The 26,506-nt window shown below is 51.4% G+C and overlaps 1 protein-coding gene across 8 annotated transcripts in view; it reads left to right on the top strand.

Moving 5' to 3' along the window:
- The window catches only part of NTRK3 (neurotrophic receptor tyrosine kinase 3), a 239,695-nt gene extending 214,520 nt beyond the window's left edge, over nt 1-25,175 (top strand). For 6 of the 8 annotated variants that reach the window (XM_060179401.1, XM_060179399.1, XM_060179400.1 and 3 more), the window contains 2 exons: nt 19,434-19,592; nt 23,147-25,175. In XM_060179401.1, coding sequence (XP_060035384.1) covers nt 19,434-19,592; nt 23,147-23,332 — 345 coding nt within the window. In that variant the 3' untranslated portion in view covers nt 23,333-25,175. Of the gene's footprint in view, nt 1-10,348; nt 10,391-19,433; nt 19,593-23,146 lie in introns of all 8 variants that reach the window. The other 2 variants (XM_060179408.1, XM_060179403.1) reach the window with 1 other exon arrangement.
- The last annotated feature ends 1,331 nt before the right edge of the window (nt 25,176-26,506 follow it).

Below are 26,506 nucleotides of genomic sequence, written 5' to 3'. Positions count from 1 at the left end.
CGAACTGGAATCCTTATGCTGGTCCTTGCGCTTCGCACCACATGCGCTTAACCCGCTGCACTACTGCTCAACTCCCAGATCTTTTTCTTAAAGATATTAAAGTAAAAAAAAAAAAAATACAGACTCCATGGGACTTAAATTCCATTTCATCACTGTTGTTAGTGACAAGCCAGGGCAGCTGAGTCCTGTCCTGTTCCCCAATGCTCAACTCTGGCTGTTGGTGATGTGGAGAGATTGAATTTGGGATTTTGGAGCCTCAGGCATGAAAGTCTCTTTGCATAACCATTATGCTGTCTACCCCTGCCCTACAGGGCCTTTTCCAAGCCCCCACCCTCAGGCACCCCATGTGTTCAGTGTAAGAAGGGGGAGGGAGGTGCTGGCAGGGGCCCTCCCCAGTTCCCTCCTGTGTGGTCTAGACTGACTCCCACAAGGAGGAATCACGGAGAGCCAGTCATGTCCCAGGGAGAAGATGAGCATTGATTGGGAGAAAGTAAGGACAGAAAAGGAGAAAAAAGTACTAGTCACATAGGCGTGTAGACCCCCAAGAAAGAAAAAGAAGGCCCCAGCCCCTGGTCTCGCAGGCTTTCTAAGGGGGGGGGGGGCTTAGGGATGAGCCCCAGCCTTTGTCTCCAGGGGTCACACCTGCCTCCATCTGCATGTTGTGACCTTTGCAATCAGGGAGGGAGGGAGCTGGGGCTGGATGTGCAGACACACTGGGCCTGCCCCTGGGCCTTTTTCTGGCTTCCTGCAGGGTGCAGGGTGCAGGGTGCAGGGTGCAGGGTGCAGGGTGCAGGGGCGGGTCTGGTTTCTCTGAGCCACCCTCCAACAGCAGATACCCTAGACCCTGTTAGGCAGAGACTCCTGATCTTGTTGGCTGGCCATCAGTGTCTGTGGCCAAATTTGCAAGTTGTCTGCCCTGAGTTCAATCCCCAGCACTGCATAGACCAGAGGGAGACTCTGGGGCCCTCTCTCTCTCTCTCTCTCTCTCTCTCTCTCTCTCTCTCTCTCTCTCTCCATCTTTCCCTTTCTTCCCCATCTCTTTGGCTAATATGTATATAAAGTAGCCTGGGAAATGAAGTGAATCCTTCCATTGCTTCCAGAAATAGCAGAGCTGGTGAACCTGAGTTTGCTGTCCTCTGTGGGATCTCAGCTTTTTTCCCTGAAATGGAGGGGTGACTGTCTCCTTGATTCCTGGTCCTGGTGAGGTGTCATCAGTGTCTCGAACTTCTGGGCGAGAAGCAGGCTCCTGAGTGCTCTGTGAACTCTACCAGCTGCTGTGTCTGGGATCAGATGCAGAGGTTGAAGAATCTTTCAGAATGTAGCCTTCTCTTTCTCTGTTTTTCTCCCTCTCCCTCTCCCTCTATTTCTCTCTCTATGTTTATATTGTTGCAGAAATTAGGCCCAAACAGGAAGCTTCAACCAAAATTATGGTGAAAAGAGAGGAGTTTATTACACTAGTGGACAGGAGAACCCAATCTCGTCAGAAAGTTTCTCTGCCCGGAACAAAAGAACAGCACAGGTTTAAATAGCATTTTTCAACATGGCGACATCATGGTTACATTTTCATTTCAAAGGAGTGGGGCAAGATGAAAGAACTTTCACAGGGAGGTGTCAAAAAAATCAATGTGTTGTTTAGCTACAGAAGGGCTAGGGGAAACAGGAGCATAGAATGGCTGGAAGTGTCCCTCCCCTGGTGCTGGTGGCCTTCTTAACAGCTCTCATCTCCAGGGACCCCACCCCATGCTAACAGCTCTCATCTCCAGGGGACCCCCCCATGCTAACAGCTCTCATCTCCAGGGACCCCCTCCCCCATGCTAACAGCTCTCATCTCCAGGGACCCTACCCCATGCTAACAGCTCTCATCTCCAGGGACCCCCTCCCCCATGCTAACAGCTCTCATCTCCAGGGACCCCCCCATGCTAACAGCTCTCATCTCCAGGGACCCCCCCCCATGCTAACAGCTCTCATCTCCAGGGACTCCCCCCATGCTAACAGCTCTCATCTCCAGGGACCCCACCCCATGCTAACAGCTCTCATCTCCAGGGACCCCCCCATGCTAACAGCTCTCATCTCCAGGGACCCCACCCCATGCTAACAGCTCTCATCTCCCAGGGACCCCACCCCATGCTAACAGCTCTCATCTCCAGGGACCCCACCCCATGCTAACAGCTCTCATCTCCAGGGACCCCACCCCATGCTAACAGCTCTCATCTCCAGGGACCCCACCCCATGCTAACAGCTCTCATCTCCAGGGACCCCACCCCATGCTAACAGCTCTCATCTCCAGGGACCCCACCCCATGCTAACAGCTCTCATCTCCAGGGACCCCACCCCATGCTAACAGCTCTCATCTCCAGGGACCCCACCCCATGCTAACAGCTCTCATCTCCAGGGACCCCACCCCATGCTAACAGCTCTCATCTCCAGGGACCCCACCCCATGCTAACAGCTCTCATCTCCAGGGACCCCACCCCATGCTAACAGCTCTCATCTCCAGGGACCCTACCCCATGCTAACAGCTCTCATCTCCAGGGACCCCACCCCATGCTAACAGCTCTCATCTCCAGGGACCCCACCCCATGCTAACAGCTCTCATCTCCAGGGACCCCACCCCATGCTAACAGCTCTCATCTCCAGGGACCCCACCCCATGCTAACAGCTCTCATCTCCAGGGACCCCACCCCATGCTAACAGCTCTCATCTCCCAGGGACCCCACCCCATGCTAACAGCTCTCATCTCCAGGGACCCCACCCCATGCTAACAGCTCTCATCTCCCAGGGACCCCCCCCATGCTAACAGCTCTCATCTCCAGGGACCCCACCCCATGCTAACAGCTCTCATCTCCCAGGGACCCCCCCCCCATGCTAACAGCTCTCATCTCCAGGGACCCCCACCCCATGCTAACAGCTCTCATCTCCAGGGACCCCACCCCATGCTAACAGCTCTCATCTCCAGGGACCCCACCCCATGCTAACAGCTCTCATCTCCCAGGAAGCCCCCTGGTGTTGTTCTGCTCAGCGAGTGGGCTTGGGGGCCAGCAGCAGTGGCCCCGTCTGTCAGCAGACAACAGGGAAGTAAGATGCAGGTCACAGTAAGGGATTATGCATCTATTTTCTGCGTCATTATCTCTTTCCCTTTCTTTCTCTATTTCTCTCTGTCCCTCTATTTCTATTTATTTTTTCCTCTCTCTCTCTCCATTTATTTCTCTTCTCTCCCTCTGTTTCTCTCTTTCTATTTATCTCTTTCCCTCTCTATTTCTCTATGTCCTTCTATTTCTACTTATTTATCTCACCTCTCTATTTTATCTCTCCTCACTATTTCTCTCCCTCCCTCCCTCTCCTTCTATTTTTTTCTCTCCCTCTCTCTGTTTCTCTTACTCCCTCTCTTTATCTCTCTCCCCCTCTCTATTCCCACCTCTCTCTCCCTCCTTCTCTCTCCCCCACAGAGACAGAGAATGAGAGACAGAGACAGAGAGCTAACAGCGCCAAAGCATGGTGGGAGCTGGGCCGGCACCTGGGCGTCCTACCTACGTAGCAGAGCAGCGTGCTCCCAGGGAGTCGCTCCAGCCTAACCCAGAGCTGTTTCTCTTGACCCCTGAGCTTGGGTTTCCTCCTCCTGCCGGGAAGTTACTGTTACTGTCCGGAAATGAGCAAGACAAATCCTTGGACTGGGAGAGCTGGCTTAGAATCCAAGGGGCAGCAGAGGTGTGTGTGAGTGAGTGTGTGTGTGTGAGTGTGTGTGTGTGTGTGTGAGTGTGTGTGTGTGTGTGTGTGTGAGTGAGTGTGTGTGTGAGTGTGTGTGTGTGAGTGTGTGTGTGTGAGTGAGTGTGTGTGTGTGAGTGTGTGTGTGAGTGAGTGTGTGAGTGTGTGAGTGAGTGTGTGTGTGTGAGTGTGTGTGTGTGAGTGTGTGTGTGAGTGTGTGTGAGTGTGTGAGTGAGTGTGTGAGTGTGTGTGAGTGTGTGTGTGTGTGTATGTGTGTGTGTGAGTGTGTGTGTGTGAGTGTGTGTGTGTGAGTGTGTGAGTGAGTGTGTGTGAGTGTGTGTGTGTGTGTGAGTGTGTGTGTGAGTGTGTGTGTGTGAGTGTGTGTGAGTGTGTGTGTGAGTGTGTGTGTGAGTGTGTGTGTGAGTGTGTGTGTGTGAGTGTGTGTGTGTGTATGTGTGTGTGTGTTGCAGCAGGAGGACCAGAGAGGCACAGCCAGTTGGGGTGGTCTTCTGCAGGTGTGGACCATGTGCAGCCCTACCCTCAGGATAAGACTGGAGGAGGGTGTAGGGTCAGGATGCAGGAAATGGGGGCTGGAGGCAGCGCCTAGGCTGAAATTCAGGCTGTTGATCTTGCTTCTCTCTTTGCACTGACTTTCCCCTTTAGGGGCTGGTGACTGGTGGAATACGGCCTCAGGGGAAAGATAGAGGTAGCCAGGGAGACATCACTCTACTGCACAAAGGCAGTGCTAGGTGCTCAGTCATTAGACTGGAGAGCTTCAAGCCTTAGTGCTCCTCAGAGAATCTTGAAATAAACAGCCCTGCACACCTCCTGTGCCTTATAAATGGCTCTCTCAAACTCCGATAATAATTTTAAGTAGTTGCAAACGTTGACTTCTCCAGACTACTGTCATTATTGACATTAAAAAAAAATACATTCTGGGGCCGGGTGGTGGTGCACCTGGTTGAGCACACATGTTACAGTGTACAAGGGCCCGGGTTCAAGCCCCCGGTCCCCACCTGCAGGGGGAAAGCTTTGCAAGTGGTGAAGCAGGATTGCGGGTGTCTGTCTCCTCTCTTTCTCTCCCCCCCCTCTATTGCCCCTCTCCCTCTTGAATTCTGGCTGTCTCTATTCAATAAATAAAGATAATAGAAAAATCTTAAGAAAACATTAGTCCTGTTAAGGGATCTAATGATCTTTAAATAGCAGAGTGATCTGGTCCGTCATCACTGACACACACGAGTGAGCCCATCAACAGTCCATTTTATGGGACTTCTTTTTCTCCTTGAATTTATATCTTCATGCCAGTCACCCCACCAAGTTTTATCCCTGTGCATTAGATTGCTACGCACAGAAGCCTTTTACTGGCCCCTCTGTCATAATGTCGTGGGAGAAAGATATGTATGGGGACTTAAACTTCATGTTCAGTCATCACAGTCTCTAGACATTAAGAGATTTCAGGTCGAGTCATTACAATGGTCAGGAAGACACAGAAGTGGGAACCAGGTGAACAGAATGGATATATGGAGCAACTTTTGATGAAATGAAAGGAAGATAATCTCTTTGAAAATGCAGCTCATGAGGCCGGGTGGGTGGCACACCTGGTTGAGCACACACACACTGCAATGCACAAGGACCCCAGTTTGAGCCCCTGGTCCCCACCTGCAGGGGGAGAGCTTTGCAAGTGGTGAAGCAGTGTTGCAGGTCTCTCTCTCTTCCTCTCTCTCTCTCTCTCCCTTTTTATCACCCCCTTCACTCTCAATTTCTGGCTGTCTCTATCCAATAAATAAATAAAGATAATAAAGAATTTTTTTTTTGTCTCCAGGGTCATTACTAGGGCTCAGTGCTTGCACCATGAATCCACGGCTCTCGGAGGCCATTTTCCCCCCTTTTTTGTTGCCCTTGTTGTTGTAGCCTTGTTGTGGTAAATATTTTTATTGTTGATGTCGTTCATTGCTGGATAGGACAGAGAGAAATGGAGAGAGGAGAGGAAGACAGAGAGGGGGAGAGAAAGACAGACACCCGCAGACCTGCTTCATCGCCTGTGAAGCGACTGCCCTGCAGGTGGGGAGCGGGGTGGGGGGGCTCGAACCGGGATCCCTACACCGGTCCTTGCGCTTTGCGCCACGTGCGCTTAACCCGCTGCGCTACCACCCAACTCCCCAATAAAGAATATTTTTTAAAGGACAATGCTACTCTTCTTTCAGCATGTTTAGGTACTTGTTGTATTGTTATTGCTCACTCATGAAAGGAAGTTCAGGATTGATTTCTCTTCCTTTTTGCTTTCTTCTTTTTTTTTGTTAGTTTTTGATAAAAAATTTTCAATAAATCCAAGACCCAAGAACCATAACAAATGATGCATAACAAATAGATCAGACAGCAAAGGAAAGCTTCTGGATACTGAAGTGTGACTCAGTTCTTTGAACTATTCACCTACTTACTTGCCTGACATTCCCCATGGGCTGCTTATCAAAATTTGTCTTTCATCTTGTCCCAGTGGATAGTTCTTTTTTTCTTTTTAATTTTTATTTATAAAATGGAAATGTTGACAAGACTATAGGATAGGAGGATGGTTCTTTGGGGGATTTGCCCACCTGTACTTGTTTGAGAAGAATTACAAACCATTTTCCAGTTTGGAAAGAGCTGATATTCTCATCACTAGAGACTGGTTCTCAGCCCTTGTTCTGCATCTCAGCTCATTCATTTGTGACTTGTATTTTTTCTTTCCTGAGATTTAAAAGAGACAAGATCTCTCTCTCTCTCTCTCTCTCTCTCTCTCTCTCTCTCTCTCTCCTCTTTCTCTGTGCAAAGACGGGGAGAGGAATTGATGTACCAAAGGGCATGTTCTCATCAGGGACCGTGACAATCACCAGCTAGTGGCTCACACTCATCTTCCCTGAATCCTTGCTTTGCACTTGGCCTTGGGACGGCCCATGGCACAAGGCCCTTGGAGTCCTAGGTAAAAGCTGAGTCATTTGGAAGCCACTTGCCCCTGGACACAAAGGGACACCCTAGCTTTGCTCCCACCAGCTCCCCTGTATCCACTAGGAGTGAAGCTATGCTGAGAAGCAGACTCCATGGTACAAGTGGGTTTGCATTTCACATCAGCAAGACATGCCCAGGGAGCAGAGAACCCTGTGGTCCCAGGCCAGATGCTCCAGAATATTTGGACTCCCTCCAGAGAGACATAGCTGAACCTCCCAGACTTCCTTCCTTCCTCCCCACTTCCTTCCTTCCTTCCTTTTCTTTTATTTTTTAAAATATTTATTTATTTATTCCCTTTTGTTGCCTTTTTATTGTTGTAGTTATTATTACTGTTGTTACTGATGTCCTAGTCATTGGATAGGACAGAGAGAAATGGAGAGAGGAGGGGAAGACAGAGAGGGGGAGAGAAAGATAGACACCTGCAGACCTGCTTCACCGCCTGGGAAGCGACTCCCCTGCAGGTGGGGAGCCGGGGACTCGAACCAGGGTCCTCATGCCGGTCCTTGTGCTTTGTGCCTCATGCACTTAACCTGCTGTGCTACTGCCCGACTCGCTCATTCTTTCTTTCTTTCTTTCTTTCTTTCTTTCTTTCTTTCTTTCTTTCTTTCTTCCTTTCTTCCTTTCTTCTCTTTTTCTTAATTGGGGGATTAATGGTTTACCGTCAGCAGTAGAATACATTAGTTGGTACATGTGTAACTTTTCTCATTTCTCCACATAACACTACAACCCCCTCTAGGTCCTCCTCTGCCATCATGTACCAGGACCTAAACACCAAACTCCCCCCCCCCCCAGAGTCCTTTACTTTGGTGCAAACACCAACTCCAGTGCAAGTTCCGCTTTGTGCTTCCCTTTCTGATCTTGTTTACCCACTTCTGTCCATGAGTGAGATCATCCCAAACTCATCCTTCTCTGTCTGGCTGATCTCACTTCCCATGGTTCCTTCAAGCTCCATCCAAGGCGAGGTGAAGAAGATGAAGTCACCACTTTAATAGCTGAGTAGTATTCCTTTGTGTATCTAGATCACAACTCGCTCAGCCACTCATCTGTTGTTGGACACCAGGTTGCTGCCAGGTTTTGGCTATTATAAACTGTGCTGCCAAGAACATAGGTGTACACAGATCTTTTTGGATGGGTGTGTTGGGTTTCTTAGGATATATCCCCAGGAGAGGAATTGCAGGGTCATAGGGTCGGTCCATTTCTAGCCTTCTGAGAGTTCTCCAGACTGTTCTCCACAGAGGTTGGAGCAGTGGACATTCCCACCAGTGGTGCAGGAAGGTTGCTTTGCAAGGAGGTATTTATTGATGTGTGTGTGTGTGTGTGTGTGTGTGTGTGTGATAAAGCAGATCAGGACTGATGGCTACCTTTCCCAGATGGGCTTTCTCCAATGTGGGAGAAAGGTGCAGCTAGTCCTGAATATGGAGGAAATCTGTAGGGTCCTTGGCGGGCCGTGATGGGGAAGATGGCAGGTCTAGGTAGTGGGGTTCATCCTTCTGCTTTCAGCAGGTGAGGGCACAGGGACAGTCATGCACTTGATGCCTCCCCACCCCAACCCCTGTATCTAAGGACACTTAATGGACTTCCCCAGGCCCCATTTCACAGTAGATGAGGACTCACTGAGCTCCGTCAAACTATGTCAGGTGTGTGGAGTGCCTGCTCAAAGTCACAGAGAGCCCAGACCTCCTCCTCCTCCTCCTCCTCCTTCTCATTCTCATTCTTCTCTTCCACCTCCTCCTCCTCCTCCTTCTCATTCTTCTCCTCCACCTCCTCCTTCTCATTCTCATTCTTCTCCTCCTCCTTCTCATTCTTCTTCTCCTCCTCCTCCTTCTCATTCTCATTCTTCTCCTCCTCCTCCTTCTCATTCTCATTCTTCTCTTCCACCTCCTCCTCCTTCTCATTCTTCTCCTCCACCTCCTCCTCCTCATTCTCATTCTTCTCCTCCTCTTTCTCATTCTTCTTCTTCTCCTCCTCCTTCTCATTCTCATTCTTCTCTTCCTCCTCCTTCTCATTCTCATTCTTCTCCTCCACCTCCTCCTTCTCATTCTCATTCTTCTCCTCCACCTCCTCCTCCTTCTCATTCTCATTCTTCTCCTCCACCTCCTCCTCCTCCTCCTTATCATTCTTCTCCTCCACCTCCTCCTCCTCCTTCTCATTCTTCTCCTCCTCCTCCTTCTCCTCCTCCTCCTTCTCATTCTCCTCCTCCTCCTTCTCCTTCTCATTCTTCTCCTCCTCCTCCTTCTCCTCCTCCTCCTTCTCATTCTCCTCCTCCTCCTTCTCCTCCTCCTCCTTCTCATTCTCCTCCTCCTTCTCCTTCTCATTCTCATTCTTCTCCTCCACCTCCTCCTCCTCCTCCTTCTCCTTCTCATTCTTCTCCTCCACCTCCTCCTCCTCCTCCTCCTTCTCATTCTCATTTTCATTCTTCTCCTCCTCCTCCTCCTTCTCATTCTCCTCCTCCTCCTCCTCCTCCTCCTTCTTCTTCTTTCCCGTTCTCTGTGCTTTCCACTACACTGTGGCCTCTTGAGATATTTTAGTTCACTCCTAGAGGAATGTTAGGTAAACTCTACCTGCATTGCTGGTCCCCTCTGCCCTCCACCCCCCCAATATTTTTATATTTATAGAATTCTTTTTCTTTTGCCTCCAGGGTTATCTCTGGAGCTCAGTGCCAGCACTAGGAATCCACTGCTTCCTGGAGGCCAATTTCCCCCCCCCCATTTTACTGGATAGGACAGAGAGAAATTGAGAGAGGGGGGAGATAGATAGGAAAAGAGGGAGAGAGAGAGAGAGACACCTTCAGACCTGCTTCACCGCTTGTGAAGCATCTTTCCTGCAGGTAGGGACCAGGGGCTTGAACCTGGGTCCTCATGCACTTACAATGTGTGCACTTAACCAGGTGCGTCACCGCCTGGCCTCCCCTTGAATGTTGTATCATAGGTTGGCTTAGGTTTGTCTGTCTTGACAGGACAGAGAATTCCACTGAACTCTCCCACTCTCCTTTTGGCTGCCCCTCATAGCTTCACACTCTGTCCTTTCAAAGCACTGCATGTGTGTTCACGATGAGGACATCGCTGTCCTGCAGAGATGAAATAGTCCTTGTGTTTACCTGAGCAGGGATCATCGCGAGACCCCTACGAGTGAAAGGCCGGGTTGAAAGACACCTCATGGCTGAAGTGTGGACGGAACCTGCCGCACGTAGCCCTCAGAAAAGGCTGCCCAGAGTCACAGGGTGGCAGCCGGGAACTTCCTGCCCCACTCCCCCGGGAGCCCCTTCTCCCTTGTGTGTTTCTCTGTTGCTTGAACTGGCGCCCTTCATACGCGTGTGGCTGTTTCTGCTCCTACTAATCCCGTAATCTGGCTGCTTTGTCTGAAACTGACTTACAGGGTCGCTTTATGGCCTTTGGATTTTAATGCTCTGTCTCACAGGTGGCAGGGAGAACTTCCCTCCGCTGTCTGTCGTTTCACTGTGCCTATTATGTATATGTGGCTGTGCAAAAAAAAAAAATGTTTCTTTTTATACCTTGTTTTCCTAAATGCTATCCTTCATGGCTTCTTGCATTTTATTCAGGAAGGTTTTTGTTTATGTTTTCCCCCTCCCCCCTGCGGTTGTACAAATAAACTTTCTAAGTTTTTTTTTCTTTCTAATATTATCATTGTTTTTTTTTATGTTTAGCTCTTTAATCCATCTGGAAATGATTTTTGTATATGGTGTGAGGTAGGTACCCCAGCGTACGTTTGAAATGAACAAGTCCATCGTCCCGACACCTTGCTCACTAACCCATCATGCCATCAACTAAAATGCTGACATTTCTCTCTGGGTCTGACTGGGGACTAACTCGTGTCTCCTTCATCAGGGCCGTGTGTCTGTCCCTGTGGCAATAACCCGGTGTGCTCATGACTGGAGTCTGAGGACCAGCTTCTGTTTGACAGAGCAAACCCTGCAGCTTCTATTTCCAGTGGAGCTTAGATGATATTATTTATTAATTAATTTATTTTTGCCTCCGGGGTTATCGCCGGGGCTCGGTGCCGACATTATGAATCCACTGCTCCTGGAGGCCGTTTCCTCCATTTTATTGGACAGGAGAGAGGGAAATTGAGCGAGGAGGGGGAGATAGAGAGGGAGGGAAAGAGAGAAACACCTGCAGTCCTGCTTCACTGCTTGTAAGTGGTTACCCCTGCAGGTGGGAAGCCCAGGGGCTCGAACCCAGATCCTTGAGTGGGTCCTCGTGCTTAGTACTATGTGCGCTTAACCAGGTGTGCCACCGCCTGGCCCCTGGTCTTAGATTTTACCAGATACTTACTCCTCTAGGTGACTGTTGCTATCGCCTTGTCAGTTTACAGACATTGCTTGATCAGGGTTTAGTGACTAATGCTGACCTTCTGGGCGAGTTAGAGGAAGAGAAGAGATGGAAGGGAGTCAGTCTCCTCACCCCAGGAAGCCGCAGGCTCCTGCGCTGGACCCCCTTTATCTTTCTCAGCGCTTTCATTTCAACACACCGTGCACATTTTTTTTTAAAGAAAAAATATATCTAAAGCAGGTGGCAGGCAATCATCTTGGTATTTATTTCTTTATATTTTATTTATTTTACTTTCCTGTCTCCACAGATGATTTAATTTTTTTAATGTTTATTTCCTTTTGTTGCCCTTATTGTTTTATTGCTGTTGTCATTATTGTTGTCTTTGTTGTTGTTGGATAGGACAGAGAGAAATGGAGAGAGGAGGGGAAGACAGAGAGGAGGAGAGAAAGACAGACACCTGCAGACCTGCTTCACTGCTTATAAAGCGACCTCCTTGCAGGTGGGGAGCCAGGGGCTCGAACCAGGGTCCTTTGCTGACCTTGTACTTTGCGCCATGTGTGCTTAACCTGCTGCGCTATGGCCTGACTCCTGACAGTTTAGTTTTTAAATGTTTTATTTATTTATTATTGGATAGAGACAGAAAAATTGAGAGAGGAGGGAGAGATAAAGAGGGAGAGAGAGAGAGACCTGAAGCCTTGCTTCACCACTCGTGAAGCTTTTCCCCTCGGTGGGGATCAGAGGCTTGAACCCAGGTCCTTGGGCACTATAGTGTATGTGCTTAACCGGGTGCCCCACCGCCTGCCCCCCGCCATGTACATTTCCTGTTAAGATAAGGTTTATGTCTGGGAATTAAAGAAAAATTCTGCTGGCTTTCTAGAAAGTCTTATTTTCCTATTCTTCTTTTAAAAATATTTTATTTATTTATTATTGGATAGAGACCGAGAGAAATTGAGAGGAGGGAGATAGATAGAGAGGGAGAGAGACACCTGCAGCCCTGCTTCACCACTCGTGAAGCCTTCACCCTGAAAGTGGAGACCAGGGGCTTGAACCTTGGTCCTTGCGCACTGTAACATTTACACTCAACCAGGTGTGCCACCGCCTGGCCCCAACAGTCTTTTTTTTCCACTGAAGATTGAAGACATTGTTACCGGTATATGAGAATAGATTTTTAAAAATATTTATTTACTTATTTATTTCCTTTTGTTGCCCTTGTCTTTTTATTGTTGTAGTTATTATTGATACCATTGCTGTGGGACAGGACAGAGAGAAATGGAGAGAGGAGGGGAAGACAGAGAGGGGGGAGAGAAAGACAGACACCTGCAGACCTGCTTCACCACCTGTGAAGCGACTCCCCTGCAGGTGGGGAGCTGGGGGCCTCAAAATGGAATTCTTAACGCCAGTCCTTGCGCTTTGTGCCACGGGCACTTAACCCGCCGCGCCACCGCCCAACTCCTGAGAATAGAATTTTATACTTTTTATATTTAGTTATTTATTTGTCTCCAGGTTTATCCCCAGGGCTGGGTGCCTGTACTATGCTCCTGGCTGACATTTTTTCCCCCACTTTATTGGATAGGACAGAGAAAAATTGAGAGAGGAGGGGAGATAGAGGGGGAGAGAGAATGATAGACACCTGTAGACCCTGCAGATGGAGAGCAGGGGCTTGAACCCAGATCCTTGTGCCTAGTACTATGTATGCTTAACCAGGTGTGTCAGTACCCACCTCCTGAGAGATTTGTTTTTGCTTGTTAATTTTATTTATTTATTAACAGTATATGGGTTCTTTTTAAAATATTTATTTATTTTCCCTTTTGTTGTCCTTGTTTTTTGTTTTTTTTTAGTGTGGTAGTTATTGTTGTTAATGAGGTCATGGTTGTTGGATAGGACAGAGGGAAATGGAGAGAGGAGGGGAAGACAGAGAGGGGGAGAGAAAGACAGACACCTGCAGACCTGCTTCACCACCTGTGAAGCGACTCCCCTGCAGGTGGGGAGCCGGGGGCTCAAACCAGGATCCTTACTCTGATCCTTGGGCTTTGTGCCACGTGCACTTAACCTGCTATGCTACTGCCTGACTCCCTTGCTTATTAATTTTATATCAGTATGCCTACTTAATTTTTTTTTGCTTTATTACAGCACTGCCTGAAGACTATTACATAAAATGTGATAAAGAGAACACCTTGCTATGATTCTAGTGTTTGTTAGTAAACATGATACTTAGTGCACCATGTAAAGACAGCTACCTCCCTGATTAATAAATTGGGATTTTAATCTGGCAAAGATACTGAAACATTTTCAACATACTTTGAAATGACAGCTTTTTAGTCCCTTCATTTAGTGAACTGAACAGTAGCTTTCTTTATTTAGTTCTTTTTTTTTTAACTATTATTTATTTATTATTGCATAGAGACAGAGAGAAATTGAGAGGGAAGGAGAAGGCAGACAGGGAGAGAGACAGACACCTACAGTCCTGCTTCACCACTTGTGAAGCTGTCCTCATTTAGGTGGGGACCAAGGGCTTGAACCCAGATCCTTGGGCTCTGAGCTCTACAACGGAGCTCTAACGCCCAGCCCCTGTTGTAACATTCCTAACATTTTAAATATGTCTTCTCCAAGTCACTTTTAACCTTCTCAAAGACATTATTCCTCGAATCGGATATGGTGAACGCAGTAGAGTGTTCATGCTATAAGGATCCTGGTTCAAGTCCCCACTCCCCACCTTCAAGGGGAAATCTTCACAAGGGGTGAAGCAGTGCTGCAGGTCTCCTTCCTTCTCTCCCTCCCTCCTTCTCTCTCTCTCTCATCCTCCTCCCTCTTGATTTCCCTCTGTCTTTATCAAGAAATAAATAAATAAATTTATATTTATTTATTTTCCCTTTTGTTGCCCTTTTTTATTGTTGCTTTAGTTATTGATGTTGTTGTTGTTAGATAGGACAGAGAGACATGGAGAGAGGAGGGGAAGACAGAGAGGGGGAGAGAAAGACAGACACCTGCAGACCTGCTTCACCGCCTGTGAAGCGACTCCCCTGCAGGTGGGGAGCCAGGGACTCGAACCGGGATCCTTATGCCGGTCCTTGCGCTTTGCGCCACCTGCGCTTAACCTGCTGCGCTACTACCCAACTCCTGGGTTTTCTATTATTATGGTAAGACAGAAAAACTGAGAGGGAAAGAGAAGATAGACAGGGAGAGAGACAGAGAGACACCTGCAGCCCTGCTTCACCACTCATGAAGCTTTCCCCCTGCAGGTGGGGACTGGGAGCTTGAACCTGGGTCCTTGCATGTAGTTATGCGTGTGCTCAACTGGGTAAGCCACTGCCTACCCCCTCAGTAAATAAGATTTAATATTCATTACATTATAATTAATAACTACAATTTTATTTTGGGAACCTGGGAGATATTATAATGGTTATGAAAAAAAAAAAAGACTTTCATGCCCAGTACTCCAAGGTCCCTGGTTCAACCCTTGGATGACCACCATCAGCCAGCCACAGCTGAGCGGTGCTCTGCTAATGAGAATGAGAATAAGAACAGCACAAAGCATCATTGAATTTCCTTTACCAAATCTTTTTAATTTCTCAAAGGGAACTTTATAAAACCATCCTCTGTTGTTGACTTCTTTCTACTTTAGATGCCACAGCTGATGTCTCTTATTACTTTACATTTACTTTGGTGTTTTTTTTCCTCTTGGAATTGGAGGTCTGGCATATTAGTTTTTAGAACTAGAGTCTACATAATTAAAAAATAATTTGAAACTTCTGTTTTTGGTGACACTAAGACGTACATAGTGCCGTTACATAACAATTAATTAAAATCCACGATTTGTGTTTTTAAAAGTTTTTAAAAATTTAATAGGAAATGTTCTTATCTTTATTTACTTATTTCTTTATTGGATAGAGACAGAGAGAAAGCAAGAAGGAATGGGGAGATAGGGAGAGAGCAAGAAAGTCACCGGCAGCCCTGTTCCTCTGGTCCTGAAGTATCCTCCCTGCAGCTGGGGAGTGAGGGCTTGACCCCAGGACCCTTGTGTACTGTAACATGTGCACTTAACTGGGTATGCCACTGCCAAGTCTCCATTCTTATTATGCTTTTAAGATTTTTTAAATATTTATTTATTCCCGTTTGTTGCCCTTGTTTTATTATTAAAGTCGTCATTGTTGGCTAGGACAGAGAGACATGGAGAGAGGCGGGGAAGACAGAGAGGGGGAGAGAAAGACAGACACCTGCAGACCTGCTTCACCGCCTGTGAAGCGACTCCCCTGCAGCTGGGGAGCGGGGGGCTCGAACCCAGATCCTTCCACCGGTCCTTGAGCTTTGTGCCACGTGCGCTTAACCCGCTGCGCTACAGTCTCGACTCCCTATTATTATTATTTTTAAATGTATATTTATGGCTTCTTGGTCTGTCAGTTTGTGAAAGAAGCATCTTAATTTTCACTACAGTTGTAGCTTTGTTGGTTCTCTTCCTTGTATATAATCTGATTTTTCTCCCTGCATACTTTTTGTTCACGTGTTAATTGGGGTGTAAGAATGGATGATGACCCTAATGGTGGATTTTGCAAAATCTTTGAAAAAGATTGCAGCCGGTTTATGCTTCTTTCATTCCAGCTACTCTGAGTTCTCTGCTTTTCTTCTTCATTGGGGTTTTACTTGTGGTGCTTCCCATCTCTCTCTCTCTCTCTCTTGTTATTATATCTATGTATTCATTGGATAGAGACAGAAATTGAGAGAGAGTAGGTGGAGATAGAGAGAAAGAGAGACAGAGAGACACCTGCAGCCCTGCTTCACTACTCGCAAAGCTTTCCCCCCTGCAGGTGGGGACCAGGGGCTTGAGCCTGGGACCTTGTGCACTGTTAACGTGTGCGCTCAACCAGGTGCACCACCTCCTGGGCCTTGCTCTGCATCTCTTTAGTTCTGCATCTTCAACATTTTCCCCCCCATTTCCTTATAAAGATCTTTTTTCTTTCCCTTTCTTTATTGGGGGCTATTAATGGTTTATAGTCAACAGTAAAATATAGTCGTTGGTATATGTGTCACGTTTCTCAATTTTCCATAGAACATTCTAAGACACCCCACTAGGTCCTCCTCTGTTATCATGTTCCAGGACCTGAACCCTCCCCCCTCCCCAGAGTTTTTTACTTTGGTGCAGTACACCAACCCCAGTCTAAGTTCTGCTTTGTGTGTTCCCTTCTGTTCTTACTTCTCCACTTCTGTCTATGAGGGAGATCATCCCGTATTCATCCTTCACTTTCTGGCACATCCCTCTCCATCCAAGATGAGATGAAGAAGGTGAAATCACCCATTTTTGATAGCTGAGTAGTATTCCATGGTGTATCTAGACCACAACTTGCTCAGCCACTCATCTGTTGTTGGACACCTGGGTTGCTTCCAGGTTTTGACTGTTACAAATTGTGCTGCTATGAATATAGGTGTACACAGATCTTCTTGGATGGGTGTGTTGGGTTCCTTAGGATCTATCCCCAGGAAAGGAATTGCAGAGTCTTAGGGTAGGTCCATCTCTAGCATAAAGATATCTTTTCTAAATAAGATGCATCTTATTTTTAGACATAGATTTTTCTCTTAACTGAAGCGGCTGTATAGTCCGTTTAAATTCATGATCATCTGTAGTGACAGTATTTAAACTTCTTCTCCATTTGTGTTCTCTACTTTTTCTGCTCACCACTATCTCACTCCTCCCGAGTCGTCCTTTTGATGCTGAAAATGTATCGGCTCTGTTTTCCTAAATCTGGCTTGGAGCCTTTCTGTGGATCATATAGTTTGTAACTATATCTACTCTTCTAGAAACTACAGTTTAATAAGCAGGGCTAAATTGTTCTCACCAGTAAGTCACAGCTCTCTGCAAGAGCCCTTTTTCTTCCTTCCAAAGGACAAAACTTCTATTAGGCTTTTAATTATTTCTGCATCTACTCTTTCCTGCTTTCCAGTGGGAATTTTCTGGAAGTTCCACCTCAGATAAGTATTTCTAATCATAGCCGTGGTAGCACTAAACATATTCAGCTTTATTGCTTACTTTAAGTCTCTGGTTTTTAGGATGTAGATTGTGTTTTTTTTAAATTTTTTTTATATTTTTAAATTTTCCCTTTTGTTGCTCTTGTTTTTTTATTGTTGTTGTAGTTATTATTGTTGTTGTTATTGTTAGACAGGAAAGAGAGAAACAGAGAGAGGAGGGGAAGACAGAGAGGGGGAGAGAAAGACAGACACCCGCAGACCTGCTTCACCGCCTGTGAAGCGACTCCTCTGCAGGTGGGGAGCCGGGGGCTCGAACTGGCATCCTTATGCCAGTCTATGCACTTTGCGCCACATGTGCTTAACCCGCTGCGCTACGGCCCAACTCCCATACATTGTGTTTTTGTGGATTCTTTATACTGGCTGTTGTGTTTCAGGTCACTGTGAATTTTAGGTTCTCCCTCCCCTGCTTTTCTGAAATACACCCTTAGTGTTTTGCTTATGATTTCTGAAAGGCTGAACGGGGTCAGCTTTCTGGGTCTTTGTCTTTGCACTTGATGTACAGAAATCCTGACTAGCGAGTCTGTGCTGCCAGCTGTCAAGAAGGCCAACATCATTTTCCTGCCTGCTTAGAAACAACACTGTTGGGGCCAGGTGGTGGCACACCGGGTTAAGTGCACACAGTACCATGTGCAAGGACCTGTTCCAGGATCCGGGTTCGAGCCCCTGATCCCCAGCTGCAGCAGGGATGTTTCCCCTCTCTATTTCCCTCTTCTCTCAACGTCTCTCGATCCTATACCCTAAAATGGAAAAAATGTCCATCAGGAGCAGTGGATTCGTAGTACTGGCACCCCAGTGAGAAACTTGGATGCAAAAGAAAAAATTGTCCATCTCCTCACTCCCCCAAAATCATTTTTAATTTAAAAATATCTATACTTACTGGATAGAAAGACAGCTAGAAATTGAGAGGGAAGGGGGTGACAGAGAGGAAGAGAGACAGAGAGACACCTGCAGCCCTGCTTCATCACTCGCAAAGCTTTCCCCCTGCAGGTGGGGACCAGGGCTTGAACCCGGATCCTTGAGCACTGTAACGAGCGCTCAACCAGGTGCGCCACCACCTGGTTACCTCCCCCCAAACCATTCTTCTCTAAATGTTCGTTTTCTTGCTGCCACAGAAGCAGACTGAGATGAGGGGTTCTGGCTGCTTCTCCCCACAAGGAGATTTCTCACAAGAAAATTGCACTCATCGTGCCCATCCCTCCTCCTCTGCTCACGCATGAGCAGAGTGCTGCCGCTCCCTCCCTTGGGCTCGAATGCTGCCCTGACCATCCTCCCATGGCCACTGGCTCCTTGAACTTCCTGGGCAGGGAGGCTCCCGCTTCCGTGCTTCTCAGCAGATCAGCCACACCACTTCTTGTGGTTCTTGACTCTCAGACTGGTTCACAGCTGGTTTCCTTGCTTGAAGATTAAAAAGACCCATTTCCCTGACCTCTGGAAAGCCCACTGAGAAGAGTCCTGGTGTGGACAGGCTCCCGGCCTGCCTGGATTCTTTCATTTTTTAAGTTTGTCTGTTAGTGGTTTCATGCTGATTCATGAAAATTTTAAGATTCCACCACCAGAGTTCTGTGTCCCATTCCCTCCTTTGGAGACTCCAGTGGCTCCCCCAAGGTTGCAGAGATGGGTTGACTATTGTTTTTATACCAATCAGTATACCCTCTATCTATCTATCTATCTATCTATCTATCTATCTATCTATCTATCTATCTGTGTTTCTGTTTATATTTTTGCCCATTTCCCCCTATGGTCTTGCTGTCTCTTCCTTTCTAAGTCACACCTACACCTACATCTGTTACTACTGATTGAGTGTCCTTCCTTTTTTTCCTCTCCTCTCCGGGTCCTGATGGAACTGGAGTTCAGAGCCCTCTGGTCATCTTCCCCTAACATTTCTCCCCCTCTGGAGTATGGCCCAACATTCTTTTTGGGCTGCAGAAGGCAGGAGTTCTGGCTTCTGTAATTGCTTCCCTGCTGGGCACGGGCTCTGCCTAGCTTTGGGGTCTGCCCGCCCTCTTCTTAGCACTGAGCTCCTCGCTCGTCTTAGCAGGGCAAGTTCCTCATCTGTAGGGCTCAGATGCCCCTGAGTCACTGCCCCCTGCCTGCTTTCTGCATCCCCCCTGACGCTGCAGGAACCTGGACACTCAGGGCTGCTTCCACAGCCCCGTTTACCTCTCTCCGGGCTTCCTCCTGAGGGCAAATCTGCCTCCAGACCCCAACTCTGCAACCCTGGCTCTTAACTCAGGCCATCTCCAATTCTCCCCTCCCCACCATGCCAGGAGGCCCCTCCCCGGGTGGGCATCACCACTCTGACACTGCCTGCAGCATGTGGGGGCTGGGAAGTCACAAGTCACTGTGTCCATCCTTGCATAAGGTGCAGCGGATGCATGTGGCTGCAGGGGGCCCTGAGAGGTGGCCCCCAGTCACCCGTCCGCCCCGCCCCCCTGCCCGCAGGTGGGAGGACACACCATGCTGCCCATACGCTGGATGCCACCCGAGAGCATCATGTACCGCAAGTTCACCACCGAGAGTGACGTGTGGAGCTTCGGGGTGATCCTCTGGGAGATCTTCACCTATGGGAAGCAGCCTTGGTTCCAGCTTTCCAATACAGAGGTACTTGGGGCAGCCAGGAAGCTGGGTGGGGGGCCATGAGGGACTGGGGTAGCCAGGAAGCTGGGTGGGGGGCCATGAGGGACTGGGGGCAGCCAGGAAGCTGGGTGGGGGGCCATGAGGGACTGGGGGCAGCCAGGAAGCTGGGTGGGGGCCATGAGGGACTGGGGGCAGCCAGGAAGCTGGGTGGGGGCCATGAGGGACTGGGGGGCAGCCAGGAAGCTGGGTGGGGGGCCATGAGGGACTGGGGGCAGCCAGGAAGCTGGGTGGGGGCCATGAGGGACTGGGGGCAGCCAGGAAGCTGGGTGGGGGCCATGAGGGACTGGGGGCAGCCAGGAAGCTGGGTGGGGGTCATGAGGGACTAGGGACAGCCAGGAAGCTGGGTGGGGGCCATGAGGGACTGGGGGGCAGCCAGGAAGCTGGGTGGGGGCCATGAGGGACTGAGGGCAGCCAGGAAGCTGGGTGGGGGCCATGAGGGACTGGGGGCAGTCAGGAAGCTGAGTGGGGGCCATGAGGGACTGGGGGACAGCTAGGAAGCTGGGTGGGGGGCCATGAGGGACTGGGAGGCAGCCAGGAAGCTGGGTGGGGGGCCATGAGGGACTGGGGTCAGCCAGGAAGCTGGGTGGGGGGCCATGAGGGACTGGGGGCAGCCAGGAAGCTGGGTGGGGGCCATGAGGGACTGGGGTAGCCAGGAAGCTGGGTGGGGGGTCATGAGGGACTGGGGGCAGCCAGGAAGCTGGGTGGGGGCCATGAGGGACTGGGGGCAGCCAGGAAGCTGGGTGGGGGCCATGAGGGACTGGGGGCAGCCAGGAAGCTGGGTGGGGGGCCATGAGGGACTGGGGGCAGCCAGGAAGCTGGGTGGGGGCCATGAGGGACTGGGGGCAGCCAGGAAGCTGGGTGGGGGCCATGAGGGACTAGGGGGCAGCCAGGAAGCTGGGTGGGGGGCCATGAGGGACTGGGGGCAGCCAGGAAGCTGGGTGGGGGCCATGAGGGACTGGGGGCAGCCAGGAAGCTGGGTGGGGGCCATGAGGGACTGGGGGCAGCCAGGAAGCTGGGTGGGGGCCATGAGGGACTGGGGACAGCCAGGAAGCTGGGTGGGGGTCATGAGGGACTAGGGACAGCCAGGAAGCTGGGTGGGGGCCATGAGGGACTGGGGGGCAGCCAGGAAGCTGGGTGGGGGCCATGAGGGACTGAGGGCAGCCAGGAAGCTGGGTGGGGGCCATGAGGGACTGGGGGCAGTCAGGAAGCTGAGTGGGGGCCATGAGGGACTGGGGGACAGCTAGGAAGCTGGGTGGGGGGCCATGAGGGACTGGGAGGCAGCCAGGAAGCTGGGTGGGGGGCCATGAGGGACTGGGGGCAGCCAGGAAGCTGGGTGGGGGCCATGAGGGACTGGGGGCAGCCAGGAAGCTGGGTGGGGGCCATGAGGGACTGGGGTAGCCAGGAAGCTGGGTGGGGGGCCATGAGGGACTGGGGGCAGCCAGGAAGCTGGGTGGGGGCCATGAGGGACTGGGGGCAGCCAGGAAGCTGAGTGGGGGCCATGAGGGACTGGGGGCAGTCAGGAAGCTGGGTGGGGGGCCATGAGGGACTGGGGGCAGCCAGGAAGCTGGGTGGGGGCCATGAGGGACTGGGGGCAGCCAGGAAGCTGGGTGGGGGGCCATGAGGGACTGGGGGCAGCCAGGAAGCTGGGTGGGGGCCATGAGGGACTGGGGGCAGCCAGGAAGCTGGGTGGGGGCCATGAGGGACTGGGGGCAGCCAGGAAGCTGGGTGGGGGCCATGAGGGACTCGGGCAAGTCAGGAAGCTGGGTGGGGGGCTATGAGGGGCTGGGGGCGGCCAGGAAGCTGGGTGGGGGCCATGAGGGACTGGGGGGCAGCCAGGAAGCTGGGGCGAGAGGGGGAAGAGGCCCCTGTGGGATGTCAGTGGGCATCACAGAGCAGCAGTGCCGACCACCTCTGCACTCTTTAGGCAAGCTATTCTGCCAGCCCTTGGCATCACATTGGTTTTTACATTTTTTAAATATTTATTTTTATTAGTGTTTTAATATTGATTTAGAAAAATGATAGGATATCAGGGGTATAACACCACACCATTCCCACCACCAGAGCTCTGTATCCCCATCCCCTCCCTTGGAAACTGCCATGGTGGGGGTTGGCGGCTTGAACCTGGGTCCTTGGACCTAGTAACATGTTCACTCAACAAGGTGTACCACCACCCAGCCCTTGCTTCCAAGCCCATTGCAGGATCTGCTGAGCCATCTCCCAGGCCCACTGTTTTGTTTTTTTTCTTCTTCTTCCCTTTCTTCCTTCTTTCACCTTTTTTTCTTTTTTCTTTTCTTTTCTTTTCTTTTCTTTTCTTTTCTTTTCTTTTCTTTTCTCTCTCTCTCTCTCTCTCTCTCTCTCTTTTGAGAGAACTGCAGCATTATTTCACCACTCCCAAACCTTTCCCTCTGCAGGTGGGGATTGGGGCTCAAACTGGCAGCCTTGTGCACTGTAATGTGTGCACTCCATGAGATGCATGACTTCTGGGCGCTCTACACCCCTGTGAGGTTCAGGAAGTGGGACGGGAGCTGCTTGAGGTCTGGGCCAGAGGGACCAGGTTCTCCGGGGCATTTCTCTGGGGCGTGGAGGAGGCTACCACAGGCTGTGCTCCCCCGTTCTCTGCGGGAGACGGACACAAGGGCCCTCATGGAGCCTGGCCTGAATATTCACAGGGGTCTCCCCCTTCCTGGAGGCTGCCTTCACCATCCTGTCTGATGCCCTGAGCCCTTTAGAGTCTCAGAGACACAAAAGAGGGAGTGGATTGCTTCATCGTCAGTGACTAAAGGGTCAATCTCGGGGCCGGGTGGTGGCACGCCTGGTTGAGCGCCCATGTTGCACTGTGCAGGGACCCAGGTTCGAGCCCCCGGTCCCCACCTGCAGGGGGAAAAGCTCTGTGAGTGGTGAAGCTGGGCTGCAGGTGTTTCTCTGTCTCTTTCCCTTTCTGTCACCTCCTTCCCTGTCAATTTCTGGCTGTCTCTATTCAATAAATAAAGATAATAAAAGACAAAAGAAAAGAAAAAAAACCCTCACATCTCCTAAAGAAAAACAAACATTTGGGAGTCAGGCAGTAGCACAGCGGGTTAAGCGCAGGTGATGCAAATCACAAGGACCGGCGTCAGGATCCCGGTTCGAGCCCCCGGCTCCCCACCTGCAGGGGAGTCGCTTCACAGGCAGTGAAGCAGGTCTGCAGGTGTCTGTCTTTCTCTCCCCCTCTCTGTCTCTCCTCCTCTCTCCATTTCTCCCTGTCCAATCCAACAATGACAACATCAATAACAACAGCAACAATAAAAACAAGGGCAACAAAAGGGAAAATAAATAAGTTAGTAAGAGAAACAAACATTTGAGGCTGGGTGGTGTGGGTAAGACTCAGGCCTAGTGAGGGGCCTGTGGCAGTGGGTCTGGGGCCAGAGGCTGAGTGCAGGGCGGGCAGGGTGGGTACCCAGGGGCAGCCCCACTCCCTCCTACTCCCCAGTAGTCAGGAGCCTGAGCTGCGATGTGACCCCTCCATCTTCCTCCCCCAGGTCATAGAGTGCATCACCCAAGGGCGTGTGCTGGAGAGGCCCCGGGTGTGCCCCAAGGAGGTCTATGACGTCATGCTGGGGTGCTGGCAGCGGGAGCCCCAGCAGAGGCTGAACATCAAGGAGATCTACAAGATTCTTCACACCCTGGGCAAGGCCACCCCCATCTACCTGGACATTCTGGGCTAGTGGCCAGGCCCCGGCACACGCGGCGTCCCCTCCCCGGCCTCTCCGCCCTCCCCCCACGCTCCCCATCCCGGACTAGACAGACATCTTCACACAAACTCAAGTGCCTGCTACAGATACAACACTGAAAAAAAAAAAGAGAGAGAGAGAGAGAGACAGAACCTTGTAAGGCAGTTTGGTGCATATACACACACATTTATATGCACTTACATATTTATATATCTAACTATCTATCTATTTCTGAAGAGAGGGGCTCCTGCTCTACTGCAGAGAGGCTGCTGAGGCTGGGACGGCCGCTCTGGGAGGCCCATGCTCCTCCGGCTCTGGGTTTGAGAGCCCAGCAGGTTGGGGAGAGGGCCCCGGAGGCACCTGGTGGCCCTGAGGCCTGTACCCCCGCATGAGCGGTCCCCCCGGCTCTGCTCTGGCTCAGGAACGGACGGCACCCACCCAAGGCAACGGCAAGAAAGAGCAGCAGCCCCGGGCCCTGGGCCGGCCTCACGCCTCCCTGGCCATGACGTCCATAGCTTCTCCCTGCCCTCCACATCGAGGCCATGTTCCCATCCTTCTTGATGCTTCCGGGGGTGGGGGGGGGATGAGAGACAGCACCTCCATGTTACACAGGACAAGCTACCAGAATGCCCACAGAGGAAGTCCAGACCATGGTGCCTACACCCCCTGAGGGTGGGGCCACCCCTCCCCAAGTTCACTGCCCGCAGACCCGGAGGACTGGATTCTGGACCACAGGACCCCCAGAGCAACAGCCAAGCCACCGTCTCCCGCCGTCTGTGCATCCCCGGAAACACCTCAGTCCATCACCTGCAAAATTCAGGCCTTTGGGAAGCTGGGGGGACACGGGAAGGCAGGAGCTGACCCCAACGACAGAGGGATCCTACAGCAGGAAACACCCCCCCCCGGGGGCCCTCACCTCTCATCCTTGCACCCCCTCAATCCTGAGGCCTCTGCTGGTCTCTGTGGAGAGAACAGGCCCATGAGCGACTGGGTGGTCCTGTGGGCACCTGCACTGGCCCTTGGCCTTGGGTTCATGTCAGGATGGGGCACCTGCCTTTAGCCACGTGAGGACGCAGGGGTGAGGGCACCGGGGCCACAGGCTGCTGAGGTCAGAGCATGGCGTGAGGGGGAGGCCTCAGGTGCAGCTAGCTCCCTCTGCCACCCCCTGCCTGCCCGCCCACCTGCCTTCTGGCTGCTTCTGCCAAGGACAGTCTGGACAGATGTCTGAGCTGGAGCCTGCCCCGAGCCCGGCTCTCCAGCCCTCCTGCTGTGGGGAGGAGCCCCCACCCCACCCCTCAACTTGAGCACACCTTGAGGCCACCTTGCAGCCTGGAGCTGAGGGGAGAGACCAGACTCTGCACTGGGTTTTGCTTCTGGATTTTCTATTTTGAACAACTCCTGTTTTTATTCCACTGGAGCAGAGCCCTGCGTTGGGGCCAGCGCTCCCTGGGTGTGTGTGTGTGTGTGTGTGTGTGTGTGTGTGTGTGTGTGTGTGTGTGTGTGTGTATGGGGGGGGTCTGAGATCTGAGGACAGGTTGGAGGGGGCTCCTGGCGGTGAGCTCTCTGCACTGCACCCTCCCCTGGATCCTGGCTGCCCTAACTCCTCCCTCTTGGGCTCAGCTCCCCCCCCCCCCACTCTGAGGGCCTGGCTGCAGGTGGCTTCCCATGGTCTCCCATGGCCCTGCTCTGAGCTGGAGAAGAGGTCCTGGTGCTGATGGAGGGAGGGAGTAGGGGCTCTGGGGAGGCCTCCTGGGGTTCCCCAGAGGGAGGTCCCCAGGGTCTCTCCCATTCCTGTCATTTTGCCTTGTCCCCCAAATAGACACTGTGTGGCTTCCGTCTTGCTGGGTGTGTACTTCTAGAACCTCAGCGTCATGGAGTGTGTGTGGGGGGGGCACAGGGGGCTGGTGAGACTGTATCGGGGGCCCTGGGGACAGGTGCCACGCACAAGCTTGGTTCTGTCCAGATGCTCACGGATAGGTCCTTCAGCCTGGCCTTTCACCCTGCGTGCAGGGCCTTGGAGGCCTGACATCCTAGTGGCTGTTGTGGGTGTACCAGGAAGAGGGGCACGGAGTGGGGGGGGGCTGCTTCCCGACGGTCCCTGGGGTCCTCTCCGTGTTCGGCTGCTGATGGGGGCAGTGAGCAATGTTCGGGAAAACAGAGGAGGAGGCTGAGGGCAGGGCTGGAGAAGGGGAGCTGGAGGAAGGGAAATGGGGGCGGGGGATCTCTTATTTCTCCTGTGTGTGAACAGTGTGGATAAGACCCTCCCCTCCTCCATGGCTGTGCCTCAGTTTCCCCATCTGCCACTCAAAGGCATGTCTGCTGAGGCTTGGCTTTTTCTGGCTGCCCCACCCCCCAAATTCTAAAGCACTGTGTCACCTCCCTGTGTGCCCTGTGGAGTCAGGACAGTGCAGGGTCTGGGGGGGGGTAGAGGGCTGGCTCTGAGGGCTCACACACCCTTTCTCCCGTGCTCCCAGCAGCAGGGCTGCCACGGCACTACCCCCCTCCCTCCTCTCCACTGGTGCTGGTGGCTTTTCCTTCTTAGTTTTATACCATGAGCCCAGGGATGTCTGATGCTTCCCTGCCCCACTGCTTTGCTTCTATGCTGTGTTTCTATAAAAAGGAGAGAAGGAGAGAGAGAGAGGCCACAGCACCTCTCCATCATCCATGGGGCTCCCACTGTTGATGTTCCTAATTGGGGTTCAGGGACTCAAACCCTGGGCCTCACACATGGCAAGGTGTGCACTCTGCCTGCTGACCTGTCTCTTGGCCACGGATCATTTTTTAAAAGTCCTGGTGTATCATCTCACCAGCCTCCGATGCCCACACTGCACTAGCCCTGGCAGCTAGCAGACTCAGAGGTCATGGATGCCAGGCCCCTGTTGTTGGGGGGAGCCCATAGCCCCCATCTCCTGAACCTCACAGCCCAGGGTCCTCCCCACCCTCCCTCTTGCTGTCCTCTCATTCTGTGTCCCCGGGGCCCAGGAGAGGTTCCTGAGGTTCCCTGAGCCTCCGTGTCACCAGGCAGGGGCCGGGGTCCTCCCTGCTGTAGTGCAACCCTCCCACTTTGGCCCCCCGTGGCCCTCCCCACCCTGCCAGGGACTAGTACAAGGGCTTCTGGTGCTGAGTCCTGGGATGCTACACCCAGGGGAGCTGACTCCCACCCCTGGC

The sequence above is a fragment of the Erinaceus europaeus genome, chromosome 20, assembly GCF_950295315.1.
Source record: "Erinaceus europaeus chromosome 20, mEriEur2.1, whole genome shotgun sequence".
Lineage (NCBI taxonomy): Eukaryota > Metazoa > Chordata > Mammalia > Eulipotyphla > Erinaceidae > Erinaceus > Erinaceus europaeus.
The sequence above is the reverse complement of the archived record's forward strand: the minus strand, read 5'-3'. Positions and strand labels throughout refer to the sequence as shown.